This window comes from Rhea americana, unplaced genomic scaffold (assembly GCF_003343005.1).
Source record: "Rhea americana isolate MKP2758 unplaced genomic scaffold, rheAme1 scaffold_35, whole genome shotgun sequence".
NCBI classification, from domain to species: Eukaryota; Metazoa; Chordata; class Aves; order Rheiformes; family Rheidae; genus Rhea; species Rhea americana.
The window spans coordinates 5630771-5646774 of NW_028186479.1; the positions used below are offsets into that span (position 1 = coordinate 5630771).

Below are 16004 nucleotides of genomic sequence, written 5' to 3' on the forward strand. Positions count from 1 at the left end.
AGAGAAAATAATAGCCTCTCTTCCTCACCTGTTTTTCTTGCTCTACTTGAAAGATTTAATTTTCATCGAGCAGAACGATGCAAAAAGCCTGTTTTCAGCTGCTTCCCAGAGGCACTCCCTTCTCCTGCTCCCCGGTGTGCGTTACAGAGCCGGCAGCACGACTCGCTTGCTTGCCTGTTACACAGCAGAGCCCTTCTTACTGCATGTCCTGCACAGCAGGAACGAGGGAGCAGGTTAAGACAGCGGAGGAGACGTTAACTCCTGCGAGCCCGAGGAGTCCCATGGCTGGGGAGAGCGTGTGGGGGCTTCTTTCATGCAGGCATTGCCATCCCCGGAGGCAGCGTCACCTTCTTGTTGGTTTTGGGTCCCATAAGATCCATAAAGAAAAAAAAAAAAGAAAGATTACTTTCACTTAAATAGCCGTATTTCATTTTAAAAACTCTTTTCAAGGGGACACTGTAAGGATCTTTTCACTAAGGACTATTTCTGTACTGAATTTAAACTTTCTTGCCCCAGTTGTTTCACTTTTTTTTTTTTTTAAGTTGCAACATGAAAAATGCTCCTCCTCCAACCTCAGAAAAGTTGAACTCTTTTTCCTTCTTATAGTGAGCAAAAATAGCGTATTTCAAGCTGTGCCTTAAAATTCCAACATCAAAGATAGGTCTCAGATAGCCATTAGTAACTGAAAAGAAAGAACTATAGTTGAAATATTTCTGTAGCTAGACCTCAACATATTGTCATTAGTTTTCCAGTTGAAGTGAATTTACAAAGCACATATCTACATAYGTGAGGTGTCCTGAAACGTGGATGGCTCAGTTACATGTTATATGTCTTGTATTACTGTTAGATAATGGAGTTTTTCAACTAATTCAAGCGGCAAAACTTTCCCTAGCTTGAAAATGGCACTCTGGTCTTGCGATTAGGAAAAAGTGCCTTTGTAATCAACAAGAAACAAATGAGAGTCTTCTGTGGCAACAGGTTCATTGTAAAATAAAAGTACCTATTGACATTCTGTAGTTTCTTAAAAATGGCTGGAGTGCTGCAGTCCAATGATGGTTTGTTGCAGAAGATGGACTGTGACCTGTGGGACTCTCTCTTGCATTTTTGGTGCAGGATAACTCAGTAACAGTAACCAATTTATTAATTCGTAGTTAGTAACAGTAGAAAATTAAGTTTGTGTGTGGTGTAACTGCAATAAAATAATAACTAAGTAGTAAACAGTATAGTAATGGTCTAGGACAAAAACAGAGCAAATTAAATTGTATTGCATAAATACGATTGGATCCAAACTCAAGCATACAAATCRTTCTTAATTTCACAAAAGAATCCTCTGCTCTCCATCCTTGATGTGTATTATTGACCAAATTGTAATTACCCCTATAGCTGCCAAGTCGGTTTGATCCCTATAAAGACGTTACCTTCCTCTCCGAGCTCCGCAGAGAGCAATGATGAAGCAGACAGACGCACACACGCGCACACACACACCGAGGGATGACTGTGCACCCGCGGGAACGAGAAACARCCTGAACAATTGATGTTCAAACTTCTCTCCCACCGGTGTTGCCTTCRGAAGTATTTGCTAATGGTAGGCCATTAAGAACAAAATTAATAAATAAAGTCCCTTGCATGGCTGCTGTGGTGTGAAGGAGATTCAATAGCTAATATAGCTATGGAATATATATATATATTGAATATATATTGAATATAATAGCTTTATAATTGACCCGATGTCTATCTCTGGGACTTCTCTGTTACAACCCGCCAGAACTGTAACCTTGTGTGTGGCACTGGCCTGTGGCACCGTTTCCAGAAAGGTCGTGGGGCTGAAGCTTGCRGGAGAGCAGGTACACACCCGAGCAGGAAAGACTCACAATAAATGACCTTTTATTTACATTCTGGTATTTTTCCATTGAGTGTTCCCTACCATTGCAACACTTGCCCCTGGCTATTTCAGTGATTGTTTGTAAGATTAGCACAGATGCCAAGGTATTAGATGCCGAAGGGGACGGCAGTGTTACCTGGCTTTTTCAGAATAAGCTTTTACCTTGGCCATGGTCTACTGTACGTTGTGCCTCTCCAGTTCCACGACGGTGAAGCCAACAGTGTAATGCTTTGTGCTCTGCCCCATGCACAGGCTGGTGCCAGGGTTGACATGTGGGTGAGAAATGGATGACTTTGGACAACGTCCTCCACTCACTATGCTAACAGCCTTTAAGTGATCGTACAGCCTAGGACTTCCCCAAGCTCCTTTGCCCGCAGAGGGAATATCATGGTTGAGAGGAGGCCCCTGGGGACACACTGTTTATGAGTCCCTGTTTTTATGTAGGGTGTGCATGACTACTCCTTACATGTGTGTGACAGGTCTACACAATGCCAWCAATGCTGGTGCTGCTCAACTGTGGCATCCTGAGGAAAGATGCTAGTCTTCGGAGATCTTAGGGAAGTGAAGGGTGTGCAGTTTTGAGGATAATGGTGAAAGCAGGTGAGAATTGCTTTTTCTGGCACAAGGAGGAATCAATTCCAAAGAGTGCAAAAGGATCCAGGTATAAAGGAGACTTTGACATTTGAGGAAATAAAAATATCAAAGAAACTGTACTCGGGGTGTTATGAAGAAAGATGGTAACTGTGGCTTGCATGTTCCAAGCAGTGGGAAATAAATCACAGCAGACAATGTAGCACATGTTGAACAAGAACACAGAATTCTTGCTGGAAGGAGTCTCACTGCTGCAATTTAATCATCCTTTTATTAGCATGCCCTGAAGGTTTGGAGGATATAAATTTTGCAAAATAACAGCTGGATTGTGGAAGTAGGCTACTGAATTAAGAAACAAATCACACAAACATGAAAGCACAAAGATAAGCTTCAGCTCTGKGTAGTCAGGAAGAATACAACTGCTTCCTTTTGATGAGGCACACTTGAACGCCCCCTGAGCCGGTAGCCTGTGGGAAACAGTGGGTGAAGATCTTGGTGGTGCAATGTAGGCTGTCCCAAGCACTGAGTGAGAGCCTGTACCTTTTTGTGTAGACCATGAAATTCCACTGCATGGATCACTGGCCCTGACAGGTCATTTTGAATTCAACATAAAATGCAACAAGAAAACAAGAACAGGTGAATTAGCAGGAGAAATGGAGAAAGAGAAGATGTTTTTGTTTTTGTTTTTTTGCAAGGAGACATCTCCCTCCCTTGCAGGAGGGAGTCAGACCTTCCTGAGTTGTGAGGAACTTGTTGAACATTACAGGACTCTACAATACTGAAAGATCAAGGCTGTGTTTCCCTGATAGGCGATTCAACAAAGAAAACTGGAGGTGGAGGTATTTCTGGATGTGTCGTGTTTTCCTCTTTCAAATTCTGCAGCAGCAAGAATAATACAGCTCAAAGTTGTCAGTGGTGTAGCTTCTTCTTTCCAGAATGATCCAAGAGGAGAGAAGACAGCTAGATATMTAATAATAAAGTTTGGATGCGTTGTGTGATATAACTGGCATGTCTTTCGCTTATCCTCTCTTTTCGTCACTGCTTTTTCTTCAGCTTCTTTATTTCAGTCTTCTGGTTTCTGTTTGACAGACTCCCAAAGGCAGCAAAGGTTGTCCATCGGCTGTTAGATTTCCCTCGATGCTTGTCTTCTGTTCTTCTCCATTTCTACCTTAATTTAAGACATCATGTCTTTTTTTCCCCCCATCAGACATAAAGAATGACTGGACATTCAAGGAGCTATCAGCCCTTTTGGACTCTTTTGTCTTCTGTTCATCATTATGTCTTCATTGTCCTCTTAAGTTTAGCTGAGACGTTGAAGGATCACTTACTGTGAAAGACAATATTGCTAGCTGTCCGTAGAGATTTCACCCATCTATTTATCGTCATGCATAAGACGAACTATATGTRCAATATTTTGCACTACAAAGGTCAAAAGATTTGGGCCCTTTCCAAACAGCTTTGCTTATATTTTCAAACACAGGTATCTAAGATGAGGCAGGTAATACCTTTTCGGGATACAGATTTCCTCCGGTTTAACTTCTGAAGATTAGTCTTTCTAAATTGAAGTGGGTTTAAGTGCACAAACTTTCWCTAGCTTTATTACTGTCCTTCAAAATATAGCAACAGATGAACCAATGTGAGTTATAATATAGAAAAACCTAAAAGCCATAATTAGACCTCTATTTCTTACTCTTCAGAGGAGAATCAGTGGGAGTTCAAAGTTGGTGAGAATTTGCCTGTTTACTTAGGGACCTAAAATGGAACTAGGAACTCAAGTTTAATAATCTATTTTTTAAATCTTAATCTTAGATCATATTTGTAAAAGATCRTTCCCTCAGATGCTCAGATCATTCCCTCAGATGCTCAGAATCGCTCATCAAATATTGAAGCATAAATTGTTTTGAAATGAATATTTTGGAGAAAAGTACTCTTGAGAAAACTCAATGAAATGTTACAGAGAGTGAGTATAAAATAGGTACAAAATCCATGTACTTAGATTAGATTTTCTATTATTAAATCTTAGCATACATTTTTCAAATCTATTTTTTTCTGGTTAATTTTTGCTTTCTCTTCACTTTTTTTTTTCTTGTAAAGGGCAGTTTATTTTAAACAGGTAGCAGTATTCTGGTTTTATGTTAATATGCCCAATGTGAGGAGCTGGCTCTATGTCTATATTTTCTATCCGTGCCAACATGATTCTGCTAATCTTTTAGTGCCTAAAATTACAAGTTCCAGTACTTAAGAAAACATTGGTTGGTTTAAMGGAGCCCTCTCAACTACCACTCAACATGTAACCTTGATTGCTTTTGGTACTTATCACAAAAAGCCTGCAAAAGATTTTCACAAGCTGAAGACTACAAAAAGCAGGTACTTCTAGGGAAGGAAGCTTTGGATTTGGTGAGCCTGTATGGCAGTGAGATAGTACTGTAAATCAATACTCAGAAAGCAGGTTTCCTCTGCAGCRTTTGAATCTGTGAATCTTTGCTTCCTCTTCTTAGAGATACAGAAGGTTTTCTGTGACTGAGCTGTGATTGGAGATTGCTGAAACTGATCTTAGTGTTGGAAGTGTGGCAACTTCAGAAGCTGTTATGTATAAYATGTTTATATTTGCTGTGTAATAATACATTCTGCCCTTAATAGCCAACTCTGAGAAGTTGTCRTGGTRGTRAGTGAKTGGGCAATAAAATGGCAGATGAAATKCAATGCTGAKAGTTGCAAAGTACCRTACTTGGRAAGAAACACTCCCAGCTCCACGTACGTGAGGATGGGCTCCAGAGGAGCTATTACCGCTCCTGGATTCATGGAGGACAGTTTTACAAAACRCAGGTGAGGAGCTCAGCAGCAGTCAGAGAGGTAACAGAGCAGKAGGCAGAACTGGAAATGGAATACAGAAAAAAACAGGAAGCATCAYGGTTCAGTACAAATATCCTTTAGGTACCCATGTTTTGATGACCACATGCAGTTCTGCTCCTCTCTTCCCAAATCAGGATGAGATTAAGGCACCAGGATTATGAGCAGTAGAGAAAATCTTCGGTATGGGAGAAACCCAAAAGGGTGGAACTCCACATTTTGGAAAAGAAAGGGCTGAGTGATCTAGCAAAAGCCTAAAATTTGTGTGTGACACAGAGGAGGTAAGTAAGCAGTAATTACTGATCCAGTTATAAAACACAGCAGCTGACATGCTCTGTTCAGCTCAGGATTGCTGGAAATTGAGCAACATTTACCAGGACGTAAGGATTAGTTTATGCTTGTCTTTTTTCAGATGCTGTTTCCTTAAGTTTTTGCTAGCAGCCAGTGTTGAAGGCAGGGCGATGGGCTAGCTGGGCCTTCCRTCTGGGTTGGGACAGCAGTGGTTCCTCTGTTTTATGTCAGGTCTTGATTTAAGTGATGCTAGTTAATGCTCTGGTGCATCTGGATGAACTCTGTGCGGTGTTGCAAGCAGTSTATCTTTGGAAAATCATCGCTGGTGTGATTTGGCTTCCAAACAGGTACAAATAAATCTCATAAAATATCTCMTGTCTTACACTGTCTGCCAAATAAATCCTTGTTTTGCATGCATCTTTTCCCTTGTATCACATGTATCACATCGCTGTTGCCAAGCATAGTTTAAAGTACTCAAAGCATTTGACACATGATATGGTTTTAGAATGACAATTTCATATTCTCCTTTATTTTTCATTGTATTTACAGCACTTTRCTTCAAATTGGTCAGTGCTTGTAAATCCTGTTTTGGCATAAGCTGACAAACAAGGCACTTGGGGATATGGGAATCTACATCGTAAGTGGCTTATGTGGTTCTGATCCTTTGCGGCTTGTATGTTTATTAATATCTTAATGGTGAAGGCGTGCTAAACACACACTTCCTCGATATGTCTGTTTGAAAAGTGCTGTAATAAGCTATGTGATGTCTATTTATGCATAAAGACTGTCTGCTTTGTTGTTTTATAAACCTTGAGGAGAAAGAGAAGAACAGGAGTTCCCCAGCAAGTTTTCACAGCCTAACATCATCATAAGTCTAATTCTGATTCTTATTAAAAATASTAAATTAATTCAGAGATTATTTTGTTTAGGAGAAAACAGTTACTTTGAAATACAGAAATTTCTGGGCATTTCTCAGCTGTTTTCATAATGTCCATTTTTTAATGAAAAAGCATGGTAGAATCCAAGAACACTGTGTTTGTGCACATGAATTACTCTTAYCTGTTAACATAACAAAGAAACAAGCAGCTTTTGTTACAGAAYGAAGGCAAGAAAAGCAACAGTCCCAGGAGATTTCAACATAAAAGTCAAATAGAATTCTGTTTTCACAAAGTCTTCAGCATCTCTTCAGGTCAAAGGTGCTATTTATTGGCTTAAATAAATAAAATTGGCTTAAATAAAACCATAAGACATGGTTGTCCTATGTCTTCAAGACTGCATTTTAAACATGCTCTGCAAGATTTATACAGAAGYATGTTCAAATGACTCATAAATGTCCCGAGTAGTTTGGAAGATGAAATAATGAACTGAAATAATGAACTGAAAATGAGAGGATGGTATTTAATATTGAAAAGTGGTRTTTTAGGAGGATAGTCAGAGCGTCCTCTCTCTTAAAATTTGTTATGAAACTTTAGCGAATGCTTTTTTACAGAATGAAGAATTTAAATGCTGTTTTTGTTTTGATTACTCTGTGAGTTACTACTCTCAGCAGTGTTTTGAGACTGTATCTACTTTTCACTTCTGATTTATGCATTATRTTTCTCACAATGTGAATAAGTAATATCAGTGTGATTGGGATTTATTTTTTCATAATATTTTTAAACCTGAGGTGAAAAATATCAGTGACAAGTATTTGAAAATACAATCTGAGGACAGGTGAAATGCTAGTAGGTGCTCCCTGACTGGGCAAGAGGGGAAAGATGGGGTGGTCGGATATTTTTGCCACATCCCTGGCTCTCCGATTGCCTCATCTCCAGCTGTGGCCCAGGTGGAATTTCATTTCAACGCTGTTGGCAGTTCCCCCTGCAGCACCTCTGAATTTTTCATTGGGAAGGGGAAGGTGGATTTTCCCCTGTTCGTAACTGCTGAGTGATGCCAAAAGGCTCTAATGCAGCCCTGTGGGTCCAGCACAACTGCCTGGAGGTATCCATCTCTTGCCCTTGCTCTTYGCATGATGGCCCCTTTTCTAAACTAAAAGGAGTCTTGTGAGATGGGGTCAGATAATAATTTATCAAGCACAACAGGAAAGTAATTTTCCATGCATATAGTTTGTTTACTTGTGTCATTTTAGAATTTTCCCCTTTTTTGGGCCATAATTATACATTTCAATGCCAAGTTACTGGAAAGTATGGCTAAAAAGAATAAGGCGCACTTAGGCAGAAAAWTTCCCTTTGCTAATCAATATGATTTTCCTGAAGCTTCATTTTACTTTGTAATCAACAGTTGTAAGAATAGAACAAGAATTCTGTAATAAATTGCATATCGTTTTCTTCTCTTAATTTTCTTGACAGAATCATGAATAAACTGGCAGACCAGCAGGACCACATGATACCATGAAGAGAAGCTTACAGGTCCTCTATTGCCAACTGTTTAGTAAGTAAATAATCTTTTATTTAATACTTCCTATAAGATAGGAATTATTCAAATTCTTAATAAGATAGTGATATTTATGCAAGCCACAATTCAGGGAGGTACTTAACCATGTACCTTGCTTCAAGTACATAGAGTGGAAGTCAAATTCTGTTGTTCAATAAGGTACTTGAAGATGTATCATATAAACAAGTTCAAGTACCAGGTGATTGCGCAGAGTCCTGTACAGGGRTAAAAGTGTTCGGCAGCACCAAGCCATGGGGAACATCCTCAAAAGAATGAGATCTGGAAGTGGAAGATGGCATTTGGAAGAAGCAATGCAACAACCTTTTTGTAATCAGGTTTTTGTCTGGTTCTCAGTGGACAAAAGGGATCCCTCTCGGTTGACACATCTGGTGGTGGTCTCTCTGCAAAAAGATCTCYGAGTGAGGAAAGGGAGCCTCAGGTTCACACAGCCCTAAATGCTGTGTCAGTTCCTGAGGTGAGAAGTTCCTTTTTGYTGAGTTTGGGCTGTCAGAAGAGCCCATCCAATATGAAAGACTAGCMAAAGGACTCAGGTGAAATTTAGACTGTGTAGATAAAGGTTGTCTCACCTACTCACAGGAGTAAAGCAGGGTTTTAGGTATAAAATAGTAGAAAATATGCATTATGGTACACAGTGCTGTATGRATTTCTTTTATTCTGTCCAAACTAGGTAACAACCAGAAAATCATGCTTAATGTGTACAGAATGAGTGATGCAGATAACATTACTTTCATTGGTGCCTGACAAGTATTTTATAAAGTATTACCAAAGCTTAGTTAGTATTATATCAGTGTTTCACTGATTGCCATCACAGTATAAAAGGAGAGATCTCTGTGTTCTTTGCTAGACTGGCTGGTTTTGCTGTTCTTACTTACAACATAGGAGGTACTCGGTTGTGTTCCGTGATTTTGGAGGGGAGATGCCAGAGATACCTCCAAGGTATATACATACTACATATGTATTGCATAGTAACTTAATCATAAAATGATCTCAGTGAATTCTGTAGGGCTGCTTGTGCAGCCTTTGACCAGGCAGAAGAACACTTCTGCTGAAAAGCATGGAARTTTGGGATATTGTTGCCTGGTTAGCTGAGCTTTGCCTGTCTGGCCGTACAGGGAGGCTGCTCACTAGGGTAAAATGGGGCTACACTGACAAGTTGTTACTTTTGCAAAACTGTCATGAATGTCAWTGGAAATTTTCCTGGAGCAACATTAGGTTATTTGTAATGAAAATATGAAACTGAACTTTATGAATGCATTTCTRCTAACATAGGGGGAAAAAAGGAAGGTATAATACTCACTGAACCTGTTACAGTTTTTGATCTTTCTGTTCTTTTTTTTTCTTTTGGCATAATGCTTCCCTGCTTGGCAGCGTACCCCATTGCTATCCCTGCTGTTTTAAACTATATTTTGGGGGGTAGTATGTTGAAGATCTAGGCAGCAAACAGAGAAACACTGAATATGCAGAGGGAAAAAATGAGCAAAATAATTTGCTATATGTATTCTGCATGAATAGGCAATGAAACTATGAACTCCACGGTGAAATTTGAAAGGATGTATTCTGAACGTAGTATTTCTCCTAACAGATAAATTAACTGCTTCATTTCTCAGAGTTCAGCACAGGTGTGCTCTAGATGTAGCTATCATTAACAAATCCAGCAGTTACAGCCATATAATATATATTTGGGGCATCTGGAATAATTTTTTCATTTGCTTATTGGTTAGTAGTTGGTTGGTTAGCTGTTTCTTAAAGAGTCCACGACAAGATCCACTAAGTTATTTAATCTCTATTAAGTTTCTTTTAGATGCCCTGTAAGTATGTTACTTCAGCTCATTTTTTTCTCCAGTTGCCCCACAGTYGTGCAGACAATCTCCAAAGAGTGCAGTCTTCACCAAAGGAAGAATAAATGACTTTAATGTGTCTCCTGTAGCTACTCTTTATGCTGTAGGCAGTGCCTGCAGTGTGGTATTATTTTGTCTGCGTAAAAAAAGGAAAATTGCTGCTTCTGTAAAGCAAAAAAAAAAAAAATCCCTCTGAACTTCTGAAAATGTATCAAAAGAATGTATTTTTCTTTGGTATTTACCAATGCCCTGTGCCTTGCTCCCTCCTCTGCAACTGCAGTAAGTGAATCTATGGTGCTGCCTGAGTGGTGTGGCAACATTTTCATCTTGTCTGATGTGTTATGAGTGACTAACTGAGGGTTAAGGTTACAGAGAGAAATGCCTTGCATGTGTATTCCTGTGAGTCAAAACCCTGGGATGTCTTGAGCAAAGCGTTGATGGTTTTTCTAGAAACRCTGGTTAGGTGGAGAGACAAAACTCTGTCCGTGCCCGCGTGAGCGGACCTGTGGCTGAGACGTGTGGGAAGGAGTGTTTTCATCCCAAAGCGAGGGCAGCGCTCCTGGGTTATCACACCTTGGTGTGGTCCCAGCTGTGCCACTGGGCCAGCAGTGGCTGCACCCTTCTGCATCTTCGTTTCCACTTCCGTTCCTCCGTACTCTGCTACCACATCTGGATTCAGCCATGCATCTGCACAGCAGCTGGAGGAGTGGGACCCTTACAGTCAGCAGGACTGCTAGGCTGTGGGGCTATAAATAAGATTTATGGACATATTTATCTGATTTTTAGACTAGTGGGAATTGTTAGCTGGATTTGTGAAAAATCAGGCCCATATCTAAATGTGGTTTTAAGAGAGTAAATGGAGCATCCTTCTCTGTTGTGAATTTTAGATAAGTTACATAATCAGTGTGTTGCCATCTGTAATCTYCTGCTGTCGTTCCCCAAAACAATGTTTTCCATCGATTTATGCTGATCAAGAATAGCATGTGAAGACGGGACTAGTGACAGCTGCTCTTTTGAGTATAGTTGTAGCTGCCTTGAATCTGATCCCAGTTGTCAAGAGATAAACTTTGTTAAAATTACAGTGCTACATATGGCCCAGTAGAGGGATTCTGGGCCATGCTACTTTACCTCTAGTCATTCATAATTTATGAATAAGTAATTAAACACGTAATATAGCTCTAAAGAAGCAGTGCTTTTGAGCCGTATCTTCAGTGATACTATCTAACCTGAAATCTTTAAGACATTTTAAAAAAATGTATAAAAATTAAAATAAAAAATTTGGAAGAGGTTTCTTGGTTAGTGAGAACTTTGAAGTCACTAGCTAGACTGAGTTGATAAAGACCAATTAAAGCAAGCATGTGTCCACAATTTGCAGCCATTTGTTCCAGGCACATCTCTATGGATGAAGTTTGTTGCCTCTGTAATGATGAAGATGCAAATGCCTTTCCTGTGAGGCTCAGCGATCTCCATTTTTGATAAAGACCTAAAGTGATGATTTAAGCCCTGCAGCATGAGCCACAATATGTCTGCATTTTCTGTAATAAAACAGGCACATTATAATTTACCATGCATGCACTTTTCACTCTGGAGTTCCAAGCTGCATATAAACTCTAGAAAAATGTAGAGAAAGGCAACAGGTGAAGCCCTTGGCACACAAGCTGCACGTGAGACTTTCTTCTGCAGACATTCATTTGCCTGGAAAATGGAAGGACTTTTATTTTCTGTTTACTTACATTACCAGCGTCTATATGGGGACCTGTCACCATAGCATCTGGAAATAAATGCCAGTCTGGGTATTTCTTCATGCCGTTATCACTTAGTGTGTTCCCAGGCATCACTCTTTCATCTTCTAGGCCTGGCACAAAGCCCAGTAACATCAACAGAAAGTATCTCGAATCTACGGACTCGTGCAACCCTCTGTAGCAAGCTGAGCAAAAATGGYAGTGAGTGGTTGTGCCTTGTAGCACAGACTGTCACAGATCTTATACCCCCTTGCTCTGGATGAAGCTCAGCTTCCTCCTTTTGTAACCGTGGCCGCTTGATTACATTTCTATGAAGTCTCCTGCAGTGAAGCTCACCCTATAGAAAGGGTTAGCATAAGCCCATGCAAGCCCCCATACAAGTCTGCGTTGGGTCCTGGGGCACATCCCTCTTGTCACAAGCAGTTGATAAGCAACACGAGTTTGTCAAATGCCTGTTTAAGAGAGGACCTAATTCTCAGTGCCTGCTGAGCTCCGTTGTCTCCTAGTGACCATTTCCTCTAACGGGAGCCCAAACCCACTAGCTCGTGTGCTTATTGCCAAATGCTGTCGGTGCCTAACGCAGCGGTGGTGATAAGGCAGTCTGCACTGGGGCTCATCTCTCCCAGGTGGGGAGGCGTGGGGAGGCATGGGGACGACACAGAAAAGGCTACTGCCAAAAGGAGGAGAATAACCCATTCTCTCCCCATAATAGATAAGATTTTTAAAAAAAGGGGGGCTTCTAAAACAGCAAGAACTTAATATTAAAGATAAATGTGGTGTAGCATAGAACTCGGAAACTCTAGGAGAGACTCGTCAGGGGATCACAGAGCCTCCACCAGTGAAGACCTTAGTGGAAAAAACATCTGTCAGGRGTGACAGGGGTCATCTAGATGATTTCAGAGGCTCTTGTCAAGCCCTCTGACCTTGTGACCAYGCAGATTTCCTGGGAGCTCTGTCCTTAGTGCAGATGAACCTGCTTGCTTTGACAGGGCACTTGCAGCTTGCCCGAGACATGTATAATTAACCTGTGTCATAGGAACTGAGAGCCAATGTATGTTTTAAAGATACTGGAGATGACTTGATACAGMTCATGGGAGAGTTGTTCTTGTCATTCACAGAGAACTGCAGGAAAAAAAAGAAAGAATAACATTTTTCTTGTTTTCTATAGGGCTGGTAGATATTAGCTTAAGCAAAGAGAGCAGCGGGGGAATGGGTTCCTAGCAGTAGATTCCATCTGTTTTGCTTAAAATTGGAAAGGTAAACAGCCCCTGGCTATGCAGCGCTTCATGTACAAAGCTTTTTGGGATACTCACTGAGCTGGAGCATTTGTATTTACAAGTCACGTGGCTTGGTAACAGACTGTCCATCGAACAGCTCACAGCAAGCAATAAATCTACTCTTTCTTTTTCCAGAAATCAATTATATATTGTTGCTAAAGTTTCTCAACAAAACTTTGTTTTYTTGAAAGAATTTGCTACTTTTCATTTCTCCTTTGTGTTCCCTTCCTGAAAAATGAACCTTTTAAAGACAGTTTTAAAAGAAAAAACAACATACCTTATGAAGAAATTAAATTGAATATGCATCTCCTTATCAGATATGCACTCCAGTGTCCTTGATATGTCCTTTATTGAAATTTTGGTTGCACACACAAATGAGAGAGCATGTTCCTATTCACCGACTCGATAAGCACAACTCTTTGAATCAGATCGCTCTTGTGATTCTAAACTTGAGCTTGTTCTCATGAATAGTCTGCAATATTTATTTTAAATTTGCTGGTTCCATGAACATTCTTGTCTGCAAATATATTCCATTTAGTAGAGTCCCACAGGACACAAACTCATTAAAGAGTTTGAAATATATGTATGGGATGGGCGGGAGGAGAGGAGTTCTTTCTTGTTCTTCCAGGAGCATATGAAATTTAGGACATACAATAAGACCCTCCCAAACAACTAGAATTGTTTTTTTCTGAAACATACAGAGATRTGAAGTCAGCCTGGAGCTGTAGAAATTCAGGTCATAGTCCTYGACACTGAATTTGGGATAAAAAGCCAGCAGACAGATTATTATATTGGCTCTTTCTATCAGCAGACAAGCAATTCATGCATTTGCACATATCAGTTGATAGTCTGATTATGTTCTTGGCATAAGTACCTTCATTTTTATGCTTATACTGACACTGTTTGCATTAGAACTCTGTAGATTTTTCAAAATTAATGTGAGCATGCATAACGTCCCAGTATTCATATTCTTCAAGCATTCGCGCACTGGTTGTGGGACATGTTATTAACAATGTCCATGACCATTACACTAGAATACCAAGAGATGTTAAATACATATGCATAACTATGGATATTTACCCAAATTGGAAAATGCTGCAAGGACTTTATTTTAAAATTCTTTTCACTCTTGTTAAAGAAATTGTTTGATAAATCAAAAATGAATCCATAGTATTCTTTCCATTTTTTGATATGAATTATTTGTGTTTTGGACCTGAAGCAATCTCCATTATACCACAATAAATCTGTCCAGTCTTCTRTTTTAGATTCAGCATTGTTTGCCTCAAGCCGAGAGAGAGAGGTTTTAGAGGGTGAGTGAAATAAGTAGGAGTACAAATTCAACTTTTCTCCATTTTTCCTTTCAGAAGTCTATTCATCCATCTCTAATAGAAATCAAACTGCAGGAACAGTGACTGAGCAGCTTGTGCAATTTTGTATGTGTGTCTTTGAGACTCACAGCATCAAGTCAAGTGGAGAAAGAAATGCTACTGGTATACAGACAGGCACCTAGCGACCATGAAATGCTGGTCCTATTGAGTTCAATGGCAAAAATCCCGTTGACTTTGGTAGGACTGGGATTTTATTCCTGGACTTCATACTCCCAGCTTTGCTTTCTTTCCTTGCATTATAAAACAAAGATGTTCTGTCAAACATTCGTTTCCTTCCCCTAATCCTTCTTTTCTTTCTGGTTGTGCCTAAGAGACACTGATGTGCTTTTGACGGTGTTGCTAGTAAAGCTCTAATCCAGCAAATGCACGTAATACGTAAGCAGAGCTCTTAGCACCAGGCAGACTACTCCTACAGGAGCACTGTCCATAAGCTTAAATCTGTTGGACTGTTACAATAATTTAAGATAATTGAATTTTTATGGCAGCACRCTCACTGGTGTCTAATGTCCACAAATAATCCAATGTGAAAGATAGTGTTCCTTCATGAAGGACAGAAAAATGACTAAATGTTGGATACTTAATTGTTGCCTGATATTCCCATGCATGTGAAATGCCACRTACTTGGACATTTACAGCTGGTATTGGTAATACAGTGATACACAGTATACCACTGCATTTAGGTGCTAGAACATTTTTATGTTAAAAAKGTTTTAGGCTTTCTACATTGCTTTTGCACTCTTCTCCTTCCCTCTCTCCCAGTTTGGTGCTCTGTACCCGATTATTTTACAACAAAGAAGTTCTAGCTATGAATGTTAGGCCAGCTTTGCTCGTTGATGTGTATGCCCACTTTGGTTCACTGCAGGCTGTGGAAATAATTTAGAAGAAACATGTATAAAACCAAGTGTCATTCAGGGAGTATGGTATCATGTCATAAATATTATCCCCATTCCATCTCTAAAYAGAAAATRCGCAGATGTCCTCTCCTGTTCCTCAGTAGATTTCCAAAGAATGGAAGCACATTTAACTCAGTGAAAGACTTCAGAACTCCGYGTGCAAGAAAACCTACTGAAACATCATCTGAGTTAGTCTCTGGCATAACACCATTCACTTCTCTAAACAGTGTATCCAGCTGGTCTTTATTTTGAAGATAGGCATCTGCAAAACTTCCTTGACAAATCAAGGCTTATATGTAATTTGTATGAATGCATTGTTTTGTAGTACTTCTTTATTTTAAACTATGTACATTYTCTAATATCTGCAATCTCAAGAGCAGGATTTGAACCCAAGGTCTGGAAAAAGCCCATGGCCTCATTTCACATGGTTGTGGAGCCACTTGATTTCTTCCCTGCATTATTTGTGGATAAACCAAAATGATTGCTAACAYATGTCTCACAAAGGATATTTGAAAAGTGATCTTAGCAGGAAAAGATACCGTACCCCTGCTATAACAACTTACAGCCAGTCCTCTGTAAGGTTGTACAAAGGTTCTGGAAATGAGGAAAGAAAGGTTATAACACATCTCATTCCTCCAGGTAGAGAAGGCAAGGGGACCTCAATGACAAGGACATGTGGCCCAGTGGTAGAGGAGCCAGATCCCATGACTGAGCAGTGTGTTTGTTGCAATGTGTCCCAAAATTTCCCAGAAGCAACCTTCCACTCCGGTTCATGAAGGAATAGTGCTGTGTACCCCA

At 39.9% G+C, this 16004-nt stretch overlaps 1 protein-coding gene across 2 annotated transcripts in view; it reads left to right on the forward strand.

The window, feature by feature from the left end:
- TMEM108 (transmembrane protein 108) overlaps window positions 1-16004 on the forward strand; it is a 162257-nt gene that overhangs the window by 72360 nt on the left and 73893 nt on the right. For both annotated transcript variants that reach the window (XM_085311871.1, XM_085311872.1), the window contains exon 3: window positions 7963-8044. In XM_085311871.1, the coding sequence (XP_085167997.1) occupies window positions 8005-8044 (40 nt within the window). In that variant the 5' untranslated portion in view covers window positions 7963-8004. The remainder of the gene's footprint in view (window positions 1-7962; window positions 8045-16004) is intronic.